Source organism: Scyliorhinus torazame, chromosome 4 (genome assembly GCF_047496885.1).
Source record: "Scyliorhinus torazame isolate Kashiwa2021f chromosome 4, sScyTor2.1, whole genome shotgun sequence".
NCBI lineage: Eukaryota > Metazoa > Chordata > Chondrichthyes > Carcharhiniformes > Scyliorhinidae > Scyliorhinus > Scyliorhinus torazame.
This window is the reverse complement of record NC_092710.1, coordinates 186072175-186091609: the sequence shown is the minus strand read 5'-3', so window position 1 is coordinate 186091609 and position 19435 is coordinate 186072175. Positions and strand designations below refer to the sequence as shown.

At 48.9% G+C, this 19435-nt stretch overlaps 1 protein-coding gene across 3 annotated transcripts in view; it reads right to left on the bottom strand.

Moving 5' to 3' along the window:
- Positions 1–19435, bottom strand: part of LOC140410637 (sterile alpha motif domain-containing protein 12-like) — a 122572-nt gene that overhangs the window by 68264 nt on the left and 34873 nt on the right. For all 3 annotated transcript variants that reach the window (XM_072498999.1, XM_072498998.1, XM_072499000.1), the window contains exons 2-3: positions 15281–15427; positions 12037–12229 (exon numbers count right to left, since the gene is read on the bottom strand). In XM_072498999.1, coding sequence (XP_072355100.1) covers positions 12037–12229; positions 15281–15352 — 265 coding nt within the window. In that variant the 5' untranslated portion in view covers positions 15353–15427. The remainder of the gene's footprint in view (positions 1–12036; positions 12230–15280; positions 15428–19435) is intronic.

Here is a 19435-nt window from a genome sequence, read left to right as displayed (position 1 = left end):
GCGCCCTCCCGTCCCGACCATCCCATCCCGTAACAGCTCCCCCTTCCCCTTAGCAGCCGCAACCCAGTTACCCCTCCCCCCCCCCCCCCCGCTAGATCCCTCTCTAGCTTAGTTGCTCCCCCCATATTGCTTCCGGAAGTCAGCAAACTCTGGCTGACCTCGGCTTCCCCCGTTTATCCTTAGCCTCCCATCATGTGAGGCCCCCTCCTTCCTGCGCCCCCTTTTCCCGCCACAATTTCCATAGCGCGGGGACAAAGCCCGCGCTTCCCTCTCGGCCCTGCCCCTGATGGCGCAGCTACCTCTCTCCTTCCCCCTCCCCTTCCCCACCGGCACCCACATTTCTTTGTGTGTCCCCCCTTCGAGGGGAACAAATTTTTTTTTTTCCCCCCATCTGATTCACAGTCCCTTGCCACCACCTCACTACTTCATTTCAAACACTCTTTCTCCAATCTAGTCCAACTTCTCCTCTTCGATAAATGTCCACGCCTCTTCTGCCGTCTCAAAGTAGTGGTGTTTACCCTGGTGTGTAACCCACAGTCTTGCCGGCTGCAACATTCCGAACTTCACTTTCCTCTTGTGGAGCACCGCCTTGGCCCGATTGAAACTCGCCCTCCTTCTCGCCACCTCCGCACTCCAATCCTGATACACGCGGATCACCGCCTTCTCCCACCTGCTGCTCCGTGTCTTTTTCGCCCATCTCAGGACCATCTCCCTCCCATCTCAGGACCATCTCCCTGTTCTTGTAGCGGTGGAACCTCACCACTATTGCTCAAGGTATTTCTCCTGCCTTTGGTCTTCTCACGAGGACTCGATATGCTCCCTCCACTTCCAGGGGGCCCGTCGGGGCCTCAGCTCCCATTAAGGTATGGAGCATCGTGCTCACATACGCCCCAACGTCCGCTCCCTCTGCCCCTTCGGGAAGACCCAAGATTCTTAAGTTCTTCCTCCTCGAGCTATTTTCCAGGGCTTCCAGTCTCTCCATACACCTCTTATGCAGTGCCTCGTGCGTCTCCGTCTTCACCACCAAGCCCTGTATCTCGTCCTCATTTTCGGCAGCTTTTGCCTTCACTCCACGGAGCTCCATCTCTTGGGTCTTCTGCGCCTCCTTTAACCCCTCAATCGCCTGCAGCATCGGTGCCAGCACCTCCTTCTTGAGCTCCTCCACACATCGCCGGAGGAACTCCTGCTGTTCCAGGCCCCATACCAACTGGCCTCCCTCCGCCGCCATCTTGCTTCTCACTTCCCTTCTTTGCCGCTGCTCCAGAGGATCCTCCGTAATCTGGCCACTATTATCTCTTCTGTCCATTCACATCCGGGGGGACTCCCTTCTATGTCGCCTCACAGTGGGTTTAGCCTTCGAAAATTGCCGTTGGGGCTCCCGATAAGAGCCCAAAAGTCCGTTAAAACGGGAGGTGCCGAAACGTGCGACTTAGCTGGTCATCGCCGCACCCGGAAGTCCCTGTACTCCACAAGTTGATGTACATCATCCCCCCCCAAAATGTGAGCCACAAACAGCAATGATCAAATCGGTTATATAGATTATTTTAATACAGAGCAGAGCATTTCCTTCCACTGTCAAAAAGAGACAATATCGCATGATGTATAGTTTACACAAGCTTTGATTGGTTTAATAAACATTGAATTAAACTATTTACATATTTTTTCACATCAACAATTCACACACAAGTGAGATAGATACTGGCACAAGGACAATAACCTGTTCCCTGCATGTACAAGTTGTTGAAATTTTAAGTTATCTTCAAGTTACTCAACAGCTAGCAAAGACTATGATGCAAGTTATATCCCAAATAATATTTTATCCCACTTGTAGTCAGTGAAGGTATTTCAAAATCATGTTACCAGACAATAATAAGGCTAGCTTCAAATTAATTTTGTGAGCAGAACCTTGCTTTTAAGTGGTCTTGCATGTGATAATGGATGTTACTTTTTAAAATATTTTGGGAATATGGTAGTATTCTAAAAATAAGGCAATGTGTGTGCGTGTGTGTACATATGCCCAGAATTAATTAAACTGGGTGAGGTTTGATAGAGATAGCTTGTCTGTGATAGCTGAGAGATAAAAGAGGTAAACGTGTTACATTTGTGCATTTGTATTGAGAGATTATGGCGAGGTTGGATTTACAAGTAAATAGGTTGAGTTTTAAATTTGCATTATGAGATTAGTAAGAGCTTGACATTTCAGCTCTTGAATTTCAAAGGGCGGTTTTGAAGTGACAAGGAACTTTTACAATTTACAACAGTTTCATGAGTAAACAAGGGACAGTACACGACATGTTATTGGCCCAAAGGTCGAGGCAATAGCAAAACATGCAAAGTTGAGTTCAAAGAGGTGTTTGAGAACAATGAAATGTGAGATGAAAGAGGAAAAGATATTGACGGAAAGATGTTTAGCTGAGTTGGTGTAGTGGAAGTGACAGCAACCTTGGATAATATGACTGGACTTTTACAGTTAAAACTTATAAGGGGAGATGCTGCCAAGAAGGTACTTTATATGTGTGCGTTGACCAAGTAGGGTTTTCTTTGGGGTGGGGTGGGTCGTTCTGTAAGGCCTTTAATATAATGCGGTTATTTTTTGTTAATAAATGTTTTATTCTAAAGGTGTTATTGGAGTTCAATGCTTTGGGGGTCAGTAGCTTTTCTGCCTCATTTTAAAAATACGAACAAGAAGACTTTTGATCCTAGACTTCCGGTGGCACGCGCAAACGGAGCTGTCGCGTTGGAGAGAGGCTCCCGGTGGTCCGAGACACTTCGCTGTTTTCCGGGGCTTTCCCCCTCGTTTCGCCGATCGGGATTTCTTCCGCCCTTGGGGCCTGAGGGACAGGCGCCAGGTCGGGCCGGTTTGGAGCCTGTGGTGAGCCCCGTGGCCAGAGGAGCAGGGACATCAAGCCCGAAGTGAGTGGCGGGGGAGGAGCGTGGCACAAGGCAAGGCCAAAACAGGACGAATGTAGAAGGGGACCAGCGCACATCGGGTGGCCCCCGCTGAAAATGAATGTTTGGGATGTTGGAAGTCCAGTCCCAGGGGAAAAGATTTGTTGAACTTTGTTTTTTGAAAAAATAATATTTTTTTATTTTATTTTTGTATTTTTTTCATTATTTATTTATGATTTTTAAAATTTTATCATTTATTTATTGGAAGAAAGAAGGAGAACAATTCTAAGTGGGATGCCAAAAACAGCTGTGGAGAGGGTAGGAAACGCGGGTTCACCGCCGAATGACAGGACCAGTAAAAGCACTGACAAGATGGCGGATGCCGGATCGCGTGGTGGGGTCGCACTACTTACAGTGGAAAGGATGACAGAGGTGATGGCGGTGAAGCTGGAGAAGCAGTTGGCGAGGCACACGGAGGCGTTGAGGAAGGAGATGGCGGTCGCATTCAGATCATTGGTGGAGGAGGCAATAGCCCCAGTGAGGGTGGATGTGCCAAAGACATCGGCCGAGGTGAGAACAGGGTGAAAACATGAAGGAAGTGGAGGAGGCCGTGTCGCAGCACATCGACCATCTCACCTCGATGGTGGACGAGCTGCGGAGGATGGTGTAGGTCAGCAGAGGACTCCGAGCAAAGCTCGAGGACTTGGAGAACCGTTCAAAGCAGCACAATCTGAGAATTGTGGGCTTGCCCGAAGGGGCAGCGGGCAGCTCAAGGCCAACAGAGTACTTTGCAAAGATGCTGACGGAGTTGATGGGGGAGGATGAAGACCCTTCCCGGTATGAACTGGACCGAGCTCATCGGTCGTTAATGCCGAAACACAAAGTAAATGAGCCGCTGAGAGCAGTAATTATCTACTTCCATAAATACCACATGAAGGAGAAGGTGTTAAGCTGGACGAAGCAGAAGCGAGAGGTGCAGTGAGATGGTGCTGGAGTTCGGATTTACCAGGACTTGACAATGGAGTTTGATGTGTTGGATGCTCTGGATCCGTGGAACACATACAGGCTACCAACACTTAAAATAGTACAACACTATTTTATTAAGCTAGAAACTGTTGAACATACTTTCACTGTGGGTTAACACAATGTTAGATTAAACTAAAGACCTATGCCTGTCCTAACCAGTCTATGCTCTCAGCACATGGTGATGATCTGTGCTGTAAGCTGTAAGCTCTGTCCTTCTGAGAGGCTGCATCCCGAATGAACGGAAAAACTGATGCCCTCTGTCTTTCTAGTGAGTGTGCTCGAACTGGTGACTGGCTGCGGTGTTGTGTGTGTTGATTAGTCTTGCTGTGTGTCCATCAGTGTGTGTGTCTGCATCATGATATACTGGTGTATATTATGACAGAGTTGGCGAAGAGACGAGCGGCGTTCAGCCGAGTGAAAGGCGGCACTGTACAACAAGGGACTGCGATTTGGTATGGTATACCAGGCAAAGCTGAGGGTGACGTACAACGCCAAAGACTTTTATTTTGAAACGGTGGAGGCGGCGGAGGCATTCATGAGGCAGAAGGCTTGGGACAGAAGTGAGGACTGGAGCTGGAAGAGAGATCATGGACTGTGATTGGGGAGCTGGAAAATATATAAATGTTACAACCTTCTGTTCACTGACCTGTATTGTAACTTACTTGACCTTCACATTGTTATAGAGTTTAAGTTTTTGTTTGGTTTGATTGGCATTTTTATTCCTTTTTTTTTGTTCTAACGGTTATATGTTATTTTATTGAATTGTATGGGTTAGATTGTTTTTCTATTTCTTCTGGGACTGGGTGGGAGGGGACAGTATGCCTTTGGGGGGGGCACCCACTCTAGCTAACTGAAGTCAGCTAGTGAATGGAGGTGAGGTGAGAGGGCGGCTGCGGACATTGGAGCCTGGTTAGCAGGTTTTGATGGGCCTACGAGGTGAGCAAGTGTGTGTGGGGGGGGGGGGGGGGGGGGGGGAGTTTCTTTCAAAGGGAAGTGCAGGAGGGGATTCTGGGAGGGGAGGAGTGGCTTCGATGTTAATAATGGATAGGGACAGGTCAGGCTCATGGAGCAGGGCCTGGTGGTATGATGATGATGGATAGGAAGGGGGGGGGCGAGTGAGAGACCCCCAGTTAGGATAGTCACGTAGAACGTGAGAGGATTGGGAGGCCCAATCAAGAGGTCAAGGGTGTTTGCGCATCTTAAAAGTTTGAAAGCCGATGTAGAAATGCCGCAGGAGACTCATCTGAGAGTGAAGGATCAAGTGAGACTTAAAAAGGGCTGGGTTAGTCAGGTGTTTCACTCTGGATTTGACGGAAGGGCTCGAGGGGTAGCGGTAATGGTCAGCAAAAGAGTACGCTTCCAGATGGAGAAGGTGGTTGCAGATCAGGGGGGTAGGTATGTGATTGTGACAGGGGCTCTGGAGGGCAGGCTATTGGTACCATTATGTGTATGTGATCCCAATTTGGACGATGTGGGATTCGCAAAGAAAATGTGTGGGGCCATCCCTGACTTGGACACACACAAACTGATAGTGGGGGTGGGGGGGGGGGGGGACTGGAACTTGGTGCAGGAGCCAAGATAGGATAGGTCACGGCCGCGCTCGCTGGTCCCGCCAGTGGGGGCGAAAGCACTGGCTGGGATAATGGTGGAAATGGGAGGGGTGGACCCTTGGGAGGTTTCTGCACCTGAGGGAACGGGAGTACTCGTTTTTCTCAGCGGTCCATAAGGTGTACTCGCGGATCGACTTTTTCATGGTGGGGGAGGCGCTGGTAGCTGGGGTTAAAGTGTCGGAGTATTCGGCTATTGCAGTATCATATCATGCTCCGCATTGGGTGGATATGATACTGGAGAAGGGGGTGGTACAGAGACCAGGGTGGAAGTTAAATGTGGGGCTGTTGGGGGACCAAGGATTCTGTGACAAAATTGAAAAAGTAAACGAAGGTTTTAACTGCGCTGGGGAGGTGTCGAAGGTGGTTGACTGGGAGGCTTTAAAGGCAGTGGTGAGGTGCTCTCGTTCAAGGCTAGGCTAGTCAAAGAGGAGAGGTTGGAGTGTCAGAGGGTTGTAGATGAGATGCTGGAGGTAGATAGGAGGTATGCAGAAGATGGGGACCCAGCGAAGTTGGAAAAGAGGAAGGAATTCCAGGCGAGCTTTGACCGACTATCTACCAGGAAGGCGGTACGCCAATTGAGGCGAACAAGGAGGACAGTTTACTAGCATAGAGAGGCTGCGGCAAGGGAAATTGTCCATGTGCAGTCCAGGGCAGGGAAGTTGGTGGGAGCTCCAGGTCAGATTAACAAGGTCTTTAAGGAATTCTATGAGGTTGCACTGGTCATAGAATTTACAGTGCATAAGGAGGCCATTCGGCCCATCGAGTCTGCACCGGCCCTTGGAAAGAGCACCCTACCTAACCCCACACCTCCACCCTGTCCCTGTAACCCTGCAACTCCATCTAACGTCAGGACAATTTAGCATGGCCAATCCACCTAACCTGCACATCTTTGGACTGTGGGAGGAAACCACGCACACATGAAATTGAAATGAAATGAAAATCGCTTATTGTCACAAGTAGGCTTCAAATGAAGTTACTGTGAAAAGCCCCTTGTCGCCACATTCTGGCGTCTGTTCGGGGAGGCTGGTACGGGAATTGAACCGTGCTGCTGGCCTGCATTGGTCTGATTTAAAAGCCAGCTCTTTAGCCCTGTGCTAAACCAGCCCCGAATGGGGAGAATGTGCAGACTCCGCACAGACAGTGACCCAAGCGGGAATCGAACCTGGGACCCTGGCACTGTGAAGCCAAAGTGCTAACCAATATGCCACTGTGCTGCCAGGTCAGAGCCACCTGGGGGAGGCCGGGAGATGCAGGAATTTCTAGATGGGCTGGAGTACCCGAGGTTAGGGGATGGGGACAGGGCTACATTAGAAGGGGCAATAGTGGAGCAGGAGATAAAGGATGCGATTGGGAGGATGCAGTCGGGGAGGTTGGCAGGGCCGAATGGGTTTCTGGTGGAATATTATAAAAAATTCAAATATAAGCTGGTACCGCTGATGGTGGGGATGTTTGAGGAGGCGATAGGGAAGGGGTGTTACCACAAAGTTTGGGGCAGGCATTGATTTCCCTGTTACTTAAGAAAGATAAGGATCCGATGGAGTGTGGGTCGTATAGACCCATATCACTTTTAAACGTGGATGCAAAGATATTGACGAAGGTACTGGCAGGTAGGTTAGAGGAGTGCCTCCCGAAGGTGATAGGGAAGATCAGACAGGGTATGTGGGAGGGAGGCAGCTATTTCAAACATTAGGAGGGTATTGAACGTGTTTATGGCACCGACGGAGGGGAAGGAAACAGAGGCATTAGACGCCAAGAAAGCGTTTGACCGGGTAGAATGAGAGTACTTTTTCTTAATATAAATTTAAAGTATCCAATTTACTTTTTTTTCCAATTAAGGGGCAATTTAGCGGGTCCAATCCACCTAGGCTGTACATCTTTGGGTTGTGGGGTTGAAACCCACGCAAACACTGGGAGAATGTGCAAACTCCACACGGACAGTGACCCAGAGCCGGGATCGAACCTGGGACCTCGGCGCAGTGAGGCATCAGGGCTAACCCACTGCGCCACCGTGCTGCCCCTGAATGGGGGTACTTGATGGCAGTTCTGGAGCAGTTTGGGATTGGATCAAGATTTGTGAACTGGGTAAAGCTACTATATAAGGAGCCGAGGGTGAGTGTCCGCACAAATAACATCGGCTCGGGATACTTTCCTCTCCACCGTGGGACTGGGCAGGGATGTCCTATGTCCCCCCTGCTGTTTGCACTCGCGATTGAGCCATTGGCCATCACGCTAAGAGGTTTGGCGGTATGGAAAGGGATAGTGCGGGGGGGTATAGAGCATAGGGTGTGTCCTTATATGCCGATGACTTGTTATTATACGCGTCGGAACCGAGTGTGTCAACAGGGTAATACTGGAGCTGCTTCAGATGTTTGGGTCCTTCTCGGGGTACAAATTAAATTAAGGCAAGAGTGAATATTTTGTGGTGTCTCTGCCAGGGGGGGGGGTCTGCCATTCCATAAGGCAGGGATTCACTTCAGATACCTGGGGGTGCAGGTTGCTCGGGATTGGGGGGGGGGCTCCATAGGTTTTAATTTGGTGGGGAGGGTGAAAGCTAATCTGGCAAGGTGGGATGGTCTCCCTCTGTCACTGATGGGTTGGGTACAGGCGGTTAAAATGAATGTGTTGCTGCGATTCCTGTTTATTTTCCAATGCCTGCTGATTTTCCTGCCAAAGGCATATTTTAGAGAGATAGTAGGGATGATTATCTCGTTCATATGGGGAGGGAAGGTGGCCAGAATTAGAAAGGTGCTGCTACAGAGAGGAAGGCAGGCAGGGGGTTTGGGTCTTCCAAACCTGATGTATTATTACTGGGCGGTGAATGTGGAGAAGGTACGGAGCTGAGTCAGAGGGGTTGATTCCCAGTGGATCAGAATAGAGGAGAGTTTGTGTAGTGGGTCAGGATTGAAGGCGCTAGCAACAGCGCTGCTCCCGACGGCCCAGGATGATACTCGGGGAGTCCGGTAGTAATAGCTTTGTTGGGAATTTGGAGACAGTTTTGACAGCACTTCGGGTTGGGGGCAGGGTCAAGGGAAATGCCGATTCAGGGGAACCACAGATTTGAGCCAGGGAAGTAGGATGGAAATTTTCGGAGATGGGAGGAGAAAGGAATTAGGACACTAAACGATTTGTTTCTTGGGGGTCGGTTTGCATGATTGAAGGAACGAAGTATGGGCTGGAGCAGGGGGAAATATTTCGATACATGCAGCTTTGAGACTTTGCCAGAAATGAGATACCGAGCTTCCCAGTAGAGCCGGCTACCCCATTGTGGAGGAGGTGCTGACGACTGGAGGACTGGAGACGCGGGTAGTCTCGGCGGTTTACAGGGCTATTTTGGAAGAGAAAAAGGCACCACTGAAAGGGATCAAGGCAAATTTGGAGGAAGAGTTGGGAGGGGGTATGGAGGAGGGGGTTCTGGTGTGAGGTGCTGACGACAGGGAGACTGGAGACGCGGGTAGTCTCGGTGGTTTACGGGGCTATTTTGGAAGAAAAGAATGCACCACTGAAAGGGATCAAGGCAAAGTGGGAGGAAGAGTTGGGAGAGGGTATGGAGGGGGTTCTGGTGTGAGGTGCTCTGGAGGGTGAATGCCTCCACTTTGTGCGCGAGGTTGGGGCTGTTACAGCTAAAGGTGGTAGATAGAGCGCACCTTAAAAGGGCGAGGTTGCGCCGGCTCTTTGAGGAGTTGGCGGATGTGTGTGAACATTATGGTGGGGGCGGCCCGCAAACCACGTTCATATGTTTTGATCCTTTCCAAAGCTGGAGGATTATTGGAAGGAGGTTTTTAGGGTAATCTCTAAAGTGGTGCACGTGAAACTGGACCTGGGCCTTCGGGAGGCCATATTCGGGGTGTCGACCAGCCGGGTTGGAAACGGGTGCGGAGGCAGATGTTGTAGCCTTCGCCTCGTTGATCGCCCGAAGGCGGATCCTGTTGGAGTGGAGATCAACTTCTCCACTTTGTGCCCTGGTGTGAACTGAGGATAAGGATGGAGGGGTTCTACGATTCATGGGCGTTATTCATTATGCACTTTTGAGAATTGGATTACATCGAATATTAGGGTGGGGGCCTGGGAGGAAGGAGACTGTATGTGTTAATGGTGACGATGGCCGATTCCTGATTCCTTTTTGTCATTTGTTCATGTTAACATGTGGGCTAATGTTTGGGGGTTTGGTGGGAGGATGGGATCGTTGTTATTGATATGGGGATTGACATTACATTCGTTACTGATTGTTGTTTATTGTTGGGTGTAAATTTGGGAGAAAATGTGAAAAAGGAGAATAAAAATATTTTTTAAAAAGAAAGACTTATGGGGTGGGATTCTCCGACCCCCCGCCGGGTCGGGGATTCACCGGGGGGCGGCGTGAATCCCGCCCCTGCCGGCTGACGAATTCTCCGGCGCTGGGGATTTGGCGGGGGCGGGAATCGCGCCGTTCGGCGGACGCTGGCAGCAGCCCCCCCGGCGATTCTCTGGCCCGCGATGGGCCGAGTGGCCGCCTGTTTTTTGCCAGTCCCGCCGGCGTAAATTAGAGTAGGTACTTACCGGCGGGACCTGGTTGCGTGGGCGGCCTCCGGGGTCCTCAGGGGAGCGCGTGGGGATCTGGCCCCGGGATGTATGGCCTGGCCCGCGATCGAGGCCCACCGATCCGCAGGCGGGCCTGTGCCGTGGGGGCACTCTTTCCTCCACATCGGCCGCTGTGGTCCTCCGCCATGGCCGATGCGGAGATGAACCCCCCCTGCCCATGCGCTGGGATGACGCCAGCACACGCTGGCACTCCCGCGCATGCGCCAACTCGCGGAGGCCCTTCGGCGCCGATTGGCATGGTGCCAAGCCCCTTCCCCACTGGCCGGCGTGGCGCAAACCATTCCGGGGCCGGCCTAGCCCCTGAAGGTGCGGAGGATTCCGCACCTTTGGGGCAGCCCGACGCCGGAGTGGTTCACGCCACTCTTCGGCCTAGGACCCCCCGCCCCGCCGGGTAGGGGAGAATTCCCCCCATGATCTGTAAGATTGGTTTCCTCTGGGATCTGGCTCGGTCATCAAATAATATCTGCTGTGGTCGTAGCATGCATGAATCTGGAAAAATACAACTAAGCCTGTTGCCTTTTCCCTATGTAAGTATTGATTGATCGGTGGGGTGTTGGGGGTGGGGTGGTAGTCCGTAGATGTCAGTAACACCCAAGTGTTAGAAGTGGTTTTAATTCCATATGGACTATAAATGATGAGCTTGTTGTGGGAATTACAAAACACATCAGACTTGGTTTGGGAGGTTTCTAATTCCTTTGCGTTTGTGATGATATCATGGCCGGTACAGGCTTGGAGGGCCGAAGGGCTTGTTCCTACGCTGTATTGTTCTTTGTTCTTTGCGATAATGACATTCAGGTCTACCAATAGGAAGCTCCAAGAGAAAGCTGTGGTCAGAATCAAAAGTAGTTGGCAGGTGGAATTACAAGTAAGCCATATATTGAGTGTGCACCATTATTTTATATTCCAAAATGGAAACAAGTTGTATTGATTAAAATAAGTGAATCTGATCATTGCTCTGTACTAAGCACAAGATGCTCGCGCTGCTTACAGGATGACTAAGCACTACGATATGACAGAATATCCAAGACAAGGGGCGAAATTCTCCCGAACGGCGCGATGTCTGGCGACTGGCGCCCAAAACGGCGCCAATTAGACGGGCATCGCGCCGCCCCAAAGGTGCGGAATGCTCCGCATCTTTGGGGGCCGAGCCCCAACATTGAGGGGCTAGGTTGGCGCCGGAGGAATTTCCACCCCGCCAGCTGGCGGAAACGGCCTTTGTTGCCCCGCCAGCTGGCGCGGAAATGACATCTCCGGGCGGCGCATGCACGGGAGCGTCAGCGGCCGCTGACAGTTTCCCACGTATGTGCAGTGGAGGGAGTCTCTTCCGCCTCCGCCATGGTGGAGACCGTGGCGGAGGCGGAAGGGAAAGAGTGCCCCCACGGCACAGGCCCGCCTGCGGATCGGTGGGCCCCGATTGCGGGCCAGGCCACCGTGGGGGCACCCCCCGGGGCCAGATCGCCCTGCGCCCCCCCCAGGACCCCGGAGCCCGCCCACCCCGCCTTGTCCCGCCGTTCAAAAGGTGGTTTAATCCACGCCGGCGGGACAGGCAATTTATCGGCGGGACTTCGGCCCATCCGGGCCGGAGAATCCAGCGGGGGGGCCCGCCAACCGGCGCGGCCCGATTCCCGCCCCCGCCGAATATCCGGTGCCGGAGACTTCGGCAACCGGCGGGGGCGGGATTCACGCCAGCCCCCGGCGATTCTCCGACCCGGCGGGGGGTCGTAGAATGACGCCCAAGGTCTTAAATTTTAAAACCTTACATTTACACATTCTCAATGCTTACTTCGCAGTATGATGCCTAGAAACTTGAGGGGCAGCAGAGATGAAATAGAGAACATCCAAAATCAAAACAAATCTTTCGCAACACTCACCCACGAAACAGGGCTATGCGAAGAAAAAGATTACTTCTGATTGGCTCATTCTAAACTCTTACCTGAGATAGCATGTTCAGATAGTGCTTCTACAAAAATAGAGCCATGTTCAGGATATTGGCTTCTAATCCACTCGCACACTTCATCCTCTGTCCACAAAGAAACTGGTTTATTATGCACTGATGTATTTTTCACAACTCGAATCTTACATTCTTCAAGTTCAAGCTGAATCCCAGAGTGATCAAGAGGTAAAGGCTATCAGATTAAAACAAAAGTTAGAAAACACCTACTGCATCCCACAGCAATTTAAAGAACTAACTTCTGAAGCAATTAAGTAACTACTTTGGCTGACCTTAAACAACAATTTCTGAAAATGTGTAACTTTGTCATGTTGGCTGCTACATTCAAATACTTACCACAATGTGACCTCTCCCAAATATTGTCATAAAAATATATAATAATCTTCATGGTCACAAGTAGGCTTACATTAACACTGCAATGACTGTGTTCGGGTACACAGAGGGAGAATTCAGAATGTCCAAATTACCTAACAGCACGTCTTTTGGGACTTGTGGGAGGAAACCGGCGGAGCACCCGGAGGAAACTCATGCCGACACAGGGAGAACATGCAGACTCTGCACAGAAAGTGGCCCAAGCCGGGAATCAAACCTGGGTCCCTGGCGCTGTGAAGCCATAGTGCTAACCATTATGCTAACGTGCAGACCAATCAAAGAAATGGCAAGAATTTAATAAATATATACATAACACAGTTTATCAAAATTTTATTTTACTGTCCTGAAACAAATATTTTGTCACGTTTTAATATTTAAAGAAATACTGAATTGCATTGGACGGGAATCAGTCATCGAGTTAATTAGTACCAGCTCAGTAATTCTGAATATTGACCAACTTGGCTCTCGTTGACTATAATTCTCAGGAAACAAAAAAAAAGTCAAGAATTCATATTGTTCAATATATAATGTATAAACAGTGAAACCTCAAGCCAATGAATACTGAAATACAAATTGCATTACAAATGTTGCAATTTTTAATTCTTATCACATGCCATGATGGTAATTTTAAAAATAACCCTCTGAAGTAACTGTTTGTTCATTTCCAAATATCAAAATTAAACGGTGATTTGACCATACAAGGGATATGGGGCGGGATTCTCCGCAGGCGGGATTCTCCGTTTTGCCAGGGCCTGAGGGTTTCCCGACGGCGTGGGGCTGCCCCACAATGGGAAACCCCATTGACCGGCCGGCGTAACGGAGAATCCCGTCGGTGGGTCGAGGCTGAAAAGTGGCGGGACGGAGAATCCACCCCATGATGGCGATCAATGGCAGAGTAAGAAAAGATTCCCTCATCTCAAGTTTCTGATTGGTTCCTTGAGAGCCATCCCATCAGTTCGCACAAGGTGAAATGTTTCTGTCAGGGTATAAGAGTTGATGTGAAATCAATATTGTGTGTGGAGGTACACTGCAATAGGCAGGGGACAATATCTCACTATAGTAAACCTGGGGACATAAATTGGTATTTCATATCAACGTCATCACTCAGGTCAAATAAAGCAATATAGAAATGAGTTTTCCAAGTTCACAATTTGTGATTGAGATAAGTAACTTAGAAAGTTTAGATTTTATTTTCAGAGCCTGCTTCAAAATGCTATACTATGGATGGTAGAACATGAGCTACCAATCTCCATCACAGGCAGTGCTTTGCAACGGCAAAATATTTCCTCAAAGATAGGGTCACTTTGTCATGTGCATTGGCCGATTATAGATTGCCACAGGCAGAAGCCTCTGAAGGAATCTGGCTAGGGAAGGTTTATAAAGCAAAACTGACTTCAGGAAATGCGAAAGAGTGTAAGAGAAAAATAATATGAACTCTCCTTCTTACAGGGCAGAGTCAAAGTTTTTAAGTTAATAAAGTGGTACTCTGGCATTACTGTAGAGGGTACAGCATATTGCACTAATAATTCCAGTATCGCCATATTTAAAAGTAACCAAGTGAAGATAACGCCAAAAGTCACAGATTTGTTTGAAAATTTTAAAGATCAATTTGTTGAAGAGAATTAATTGCCATGAATACAAAAATTAGACATCCACCTGTATCCATTTTCAAAATTAGCCCAATGGGTAAGAACTTAATTGTAAACCAAGCTACAAATTTCAACTTTTTATTTATTTCCCCTTTTTTCATATCTTGCACCCCTCACAAACCATTGGCCAGGAAGTCAAGAGTCAGTTTGTTCTGTGAATTATGACTTTGTCTATTACGGAATGTAACAAACTGCTAAGTGATTGCCAAGAGGAGCTCATGTTGACTGGAGTTACAATTTACCATTCTGATGGGGATCAGGATCACTCCTCAGAAGCACTCCATATGATCTAGCTGAGATTAGAAAAGGTTTTCCAGTAGAGTACAACTATCCCTCATTTAGCACTCCTAATGTTTTCTTAAAAACAGCATGCCACATTAAAATGAGCTAAAAGAAATGCACTTTCCTTGAAGAAAATATATAACGAGGGTGGATTATGTTCCTAATCTGCCATTTTTACATTTAAAAACCTAATGGCTGCCTTGAATATAACTGGCCCAAAGGTCCTCTGACTAACTCCTCAGGGTGTGGATATCCATGGTCTTCTATTGGATTGATCCATGATTATGCTTGGCAAAGTACTGCAGTGGCTTGCCATTGCCTTTTGCAGTACAGCTGACCAAGAAACTCTCCTGTTCTTACCATCAGGTATTTGGAAGAATTTTTGTCACATTATGAACACACCTTCCATGCCATCAAGTCCTGGAGTGGGATTTGAACGTGAAGCTCAGACCCAGATTTAGGGATACTACCACCACTTCACAATGCCTGTAAATAACTTCCTAATTCTTGATAAACTTAGTGTTAACTCTTTCCCTCCTGCTCACTACTTTCCTCCTCAAGCTCGCCACCTCTACAGCTCCTTGCTTCCCTCGCCCCCTCTACAGCTCCTTGCTTCCCTCCCCAACTTTCCAGCTCGCCTCTCTCCCTGCCCAACCCACACTCATCATCTTTCTTGCTCGCCAACCATCCCTTTCACCATTTCCCTCTGCTGTGTTGGTGAGGGAAGTAGTGAGCGGCAATGTCAGTGAGTGGGTAGGATGGGGAGGGAGGTGACAATTCAGTAACTATGCTAAAATAAAAAAGCAACAGTACTATTAGGGAATGTCCCTAATTTACCGACTGTGCTAAAACCAAAACATGCTTTAAGTAGTGCTTTAAATGAGGGACATCTGTACCTAAAATGTTAACCAGAGGTTACTGACCTGTAAATGGTGATGCACTGGTTTTGTTTGGCAGGATTCAAATTGTGGCTCTGGTGCATCTTCACAGTCCATTACTGAATGACAAATATGCAATGCTGAAATAGTCCCAGGTTGTGATTTATTCAGTGATCAACAACAGATTGAAACCTATTTGCAAAACAAATTGCATTTAGTTCACTGAATTTTCATAGCATTTTCAGAATACAATTTTAAAATCCTGAACTAGTCGACAGAGGATCCATGAAACTGTTCTAAGAAATCTACAGGCCAGTTATACAGTATTGTTTCTGGAGTGAGCACAGGTAATATTGTTGGCGCAAAGTCCAGAAACTCAGGAACAGAGATTTTGTGTTTTAAAACCTGCTTTTGCACACAAGAACAGAAGAATTAGGAGCATGTGTAACCATGTGGCCTGTTGACCCTGCTCCACCTTTCAATACTGTCATAGCTGACCTTAGCTTCAACTCTATATTCTCACCCATTCCCCTTATCCCTTAATTCCCTGAGAGAACAAAGTTTTGTCTATCCCAGCCTTAATTGTATTCGATGGCGAACATCCACAACCAAGAATTCCAAAGATTCACAACCCTTCGAGTAAAAAAGGTTCTCCTCATCTCAGTGCTAAATGATCAAACCCTTATCCTGAGGCTGTGCCTCCTGTGTTTTAGACTCCCCAACCAGCGGAAACAATCTCTGAGTGGTTACCCTGTCACACCCCTTCATTGTTTTGTAGGTTTCAATGAGATCGCCTCTCATTCTTCCAAACGCCAGAGAATAAAAGTCCAATTTACTTCGCCTCTCATCATAGGACAATTCCCTTGTCCCAGAGAACAACTTCGTGCAGTCTCTTCATACCTTACAATAAACACCTTGATTGACACATCAACAGTTAATTGGGTGTATCTTTTCAAATATGAAGATAATGGCCCAAATTTTCCGATCCCCAGGGCATTGGATACAAGAAATATCACCCAAAATATGCGTTAGGATCCTGCAACGGTTCTGGCATACTCACCTCTGTGGGAATTGCCAGGGAAGTTTCCACTTCCAACGAGCAATTCCCCTGCTCCCTGGGACTTCTGTGAATGTCTCGGTCTCTAACTCAGAGTCGGAGATTTCAGATGGTTCCATACCTAAACAGGACCCAGGAAACATTGGAAAAATCCTAGTCTAATTCCTGAGGCACTGGCATAACCCTCCCCACCCACACCTACCCTGACCTCCCCAACCTCCACTCAACTTCCTGACTGACCCCCCTTGCCACCTGACTACCCCCACGAGACCCAACTACCCCTCCACCACACAACTACTACATCACGCACCGCCATTCTACCCACTTCTCACAGCTACCCAGCCTACAATCATAGAATCATAGACACGGGGAGAAAGTGCAGACTCCGCACTGACAGTGACCCAAGCCGGGAATCGAACCTGGGACCCTGGAGCTGTGAAGCTACCATGCTGCCCACTGCTACTGGGCTGCCCGCTCACTCATTCACCAACATTCATCCATTTACATCCACTAATGTCCATACTTAACTTTACACTGTTCTTTTTTTTTGTTAAATGTATTTTATTCCAATCTTATACAAAAGGGAACAAAACATAAACAATTCGGGGAACAAAACTCCCCAACGCACATCTATACCGTTTGTACAATTTTATTCCCTTTTTCACCCCCCTCCTCCTCCTCCCGCACCCCCCCCCCCCCAAACACTCCCCCATGAAGAACAGCTCCTCAAACACGGGCACAAACACAACCACCTTGCCTCGGAAACCTCTGCTGAACCCCTTAATTCGTATTTGATCTTTTCCAGCTGAAGAAAGCCATATAAATCAACCCAGCCAAGCCGCTACCCCTGGCGGCTTTGCTGATCGCCACTCCAGTGGAACTCTTCACCAGGCAATCAGAGAGGCAAAAGCCAGAACTTCAGCCTTCCTCCCGTCCATCAGCTCTGGCTTCTCCGACATCCCAAATATCGCCACCAAAGGATCCGGCTCAACCTTCTCCCCCACTATCCTGGTTCGCAACACCGACACTCCCGCCCAGAATCTCTCCAACTTTTCGCAACCCTGGAACATGTGAGCATGATTTGCTGGTCCCCACCCACACTTCTCACACTCGTCTGCCATCTCCTGGAAGAACCCACTCATTCTTGTGCATGAGGAGATCGCATTTACCCTTCGTAGCGCCTCACTCCATACGCCCCAATTAATCTCCCCTCTCACTTCTTAATTCTCACCACATGCTCACCTCCCTGCTCTCCCAGCCACCTGTATCTGTCTCCGATCCTGCCCTCCCCTTCCACATCCGGAAGCAGCAGTCGCTCCAACAGAGTGTACCTCGGCAACCCGCAGAACCCTTTCAAGGCCTTCCATGCAAAATCCCTTACCTGCAGGCACCTAAACTCACATTCTCTTGGGAACTCTACCTTCTCTTTCAGTTCCTCCACACTGGCAAACCCCCTCTTCCGGTTACAGATTCCTCACCTTAACCAGCCCCACTTCTCACCACTTCCTATGCATACCATCTATCCCCATGGCTCGAAACCGTGGTTTTCGCACAGCGGCGCCAGCACCAACATCCTTTCTATCCTGAAATGCCCCCTCAGCTGGTTCCAGATCTTTACTGTGAACTGCACCACCTGGCTTTCTGCGTATTTCCTTGGCGCCATTGGCAATGCAGCCGTCACTTTAGTCCTCAATCTGGACCCACTCCAGGATTCTTTCTCCATGCTAACCCATTCTACCCCTTCTCCTTCCCACCACCGTCTCACTTTCTCCACGTTCGTCGCCCAATTTTAATGTAGCAGGTTTGGCAATGCCAATCCTCCCTTCTACCTCTGTCTCTGTAATAAGGTCCTCTTAACCCTTGGCACCTTTCCTGCCCATACAAAGTCCGAGATAATCATATACAGTTTTCAAAAGAAGGCCTTTGGTATAAAGATAGTGAGTGTCTGGAATATGAACAGAAACCTCGGCAGAATGTCCATCTTCACCACTTTGATCCTCCCTGCCCAAGTCAAGTGCAGTGTGTCCCTCCACTCCCTAACCTCCTCCACCAGCTTTGTTAGATACCATTTATCTAGCATCACCCATTCCTTCGCTACCAGAATCCCAAAGTTTCTAAATCTGCGTCTGGCCACCTTATATGGCAACGCGGCCCCCCCCCCCCCCGCCCCTCCCGAGATTGGCTCGCCAACCCAATTTGTTCACCGGCAACACTTCGCTTTTCTCTACATTTAACTTGTAGCGTGAGAACGCCCCTAACTTTCCCAACAGGCCCATGATCCTCTCCTTGCTCTTTAGCAGGTCCAAAACACAGGACATCATGCATAGCGACACCTAATTCTCCTTTCGGTCCCTCATAATTCCTTTCCACTCTGTCGATCCGCTGAGAGCCATTGGCAGATGCTCTATCCCTAGAGCAAACAACAGTGGCGACAGCATCCCTGCCTTGTTCCCCTATGCAACTCAAACTTCTATGAACCCATATCATTGGTTTGCACACTCGCAATCAGTGCCACGTAGAACAGGTGCACACATGCCACAAATCTCAGCCCAAACCCAAACCTTCTCAGGACCTAAAACAGTTACCGGCACTTCACCCGGTCGAATGCCTTCTCCGCGTCCATGGACGCCACTACCTCCGGTATCTGGGCTCTCGACAGGGTCATGATCACGTTTACCAGCCTCCTTATATTACTAGAATGCTGCCTGCCCTTTAAGAAACCTGTTTGGTCCTGCGCAACCACCCCCGGGACCTTCCATCCTTCCCACCACCAACTTAGCCAGCACTTTTGCATCCATATTTAAAAGCGATATGGGCCTATATGACCCACATGCCAACGGGTCTGTCCCTTATTTGGTATCAATGTGATTGTTGCCTGCGTCAATGTCTCTGGCAGCTCCCTCTTCTCCAGCGCCTCATTAAACACCCCAAGAGTTGCAATGCCAGGTCCATCGCAAACTCCTTATAGAATTCCGTCAGGTAACCAGCGGGCTCGGGGCCTTCCCCGGAGGGAGACTTTTAATAACACTCCATAAATATATTATTTTTTTCAGGGCCAGGTTGGTTGTTTAGCAACAGTTATTCCTCAGATTGCCATTAAAAACAAATTGCTATTACACCCGACTGAAAATGGTGTAACTTTA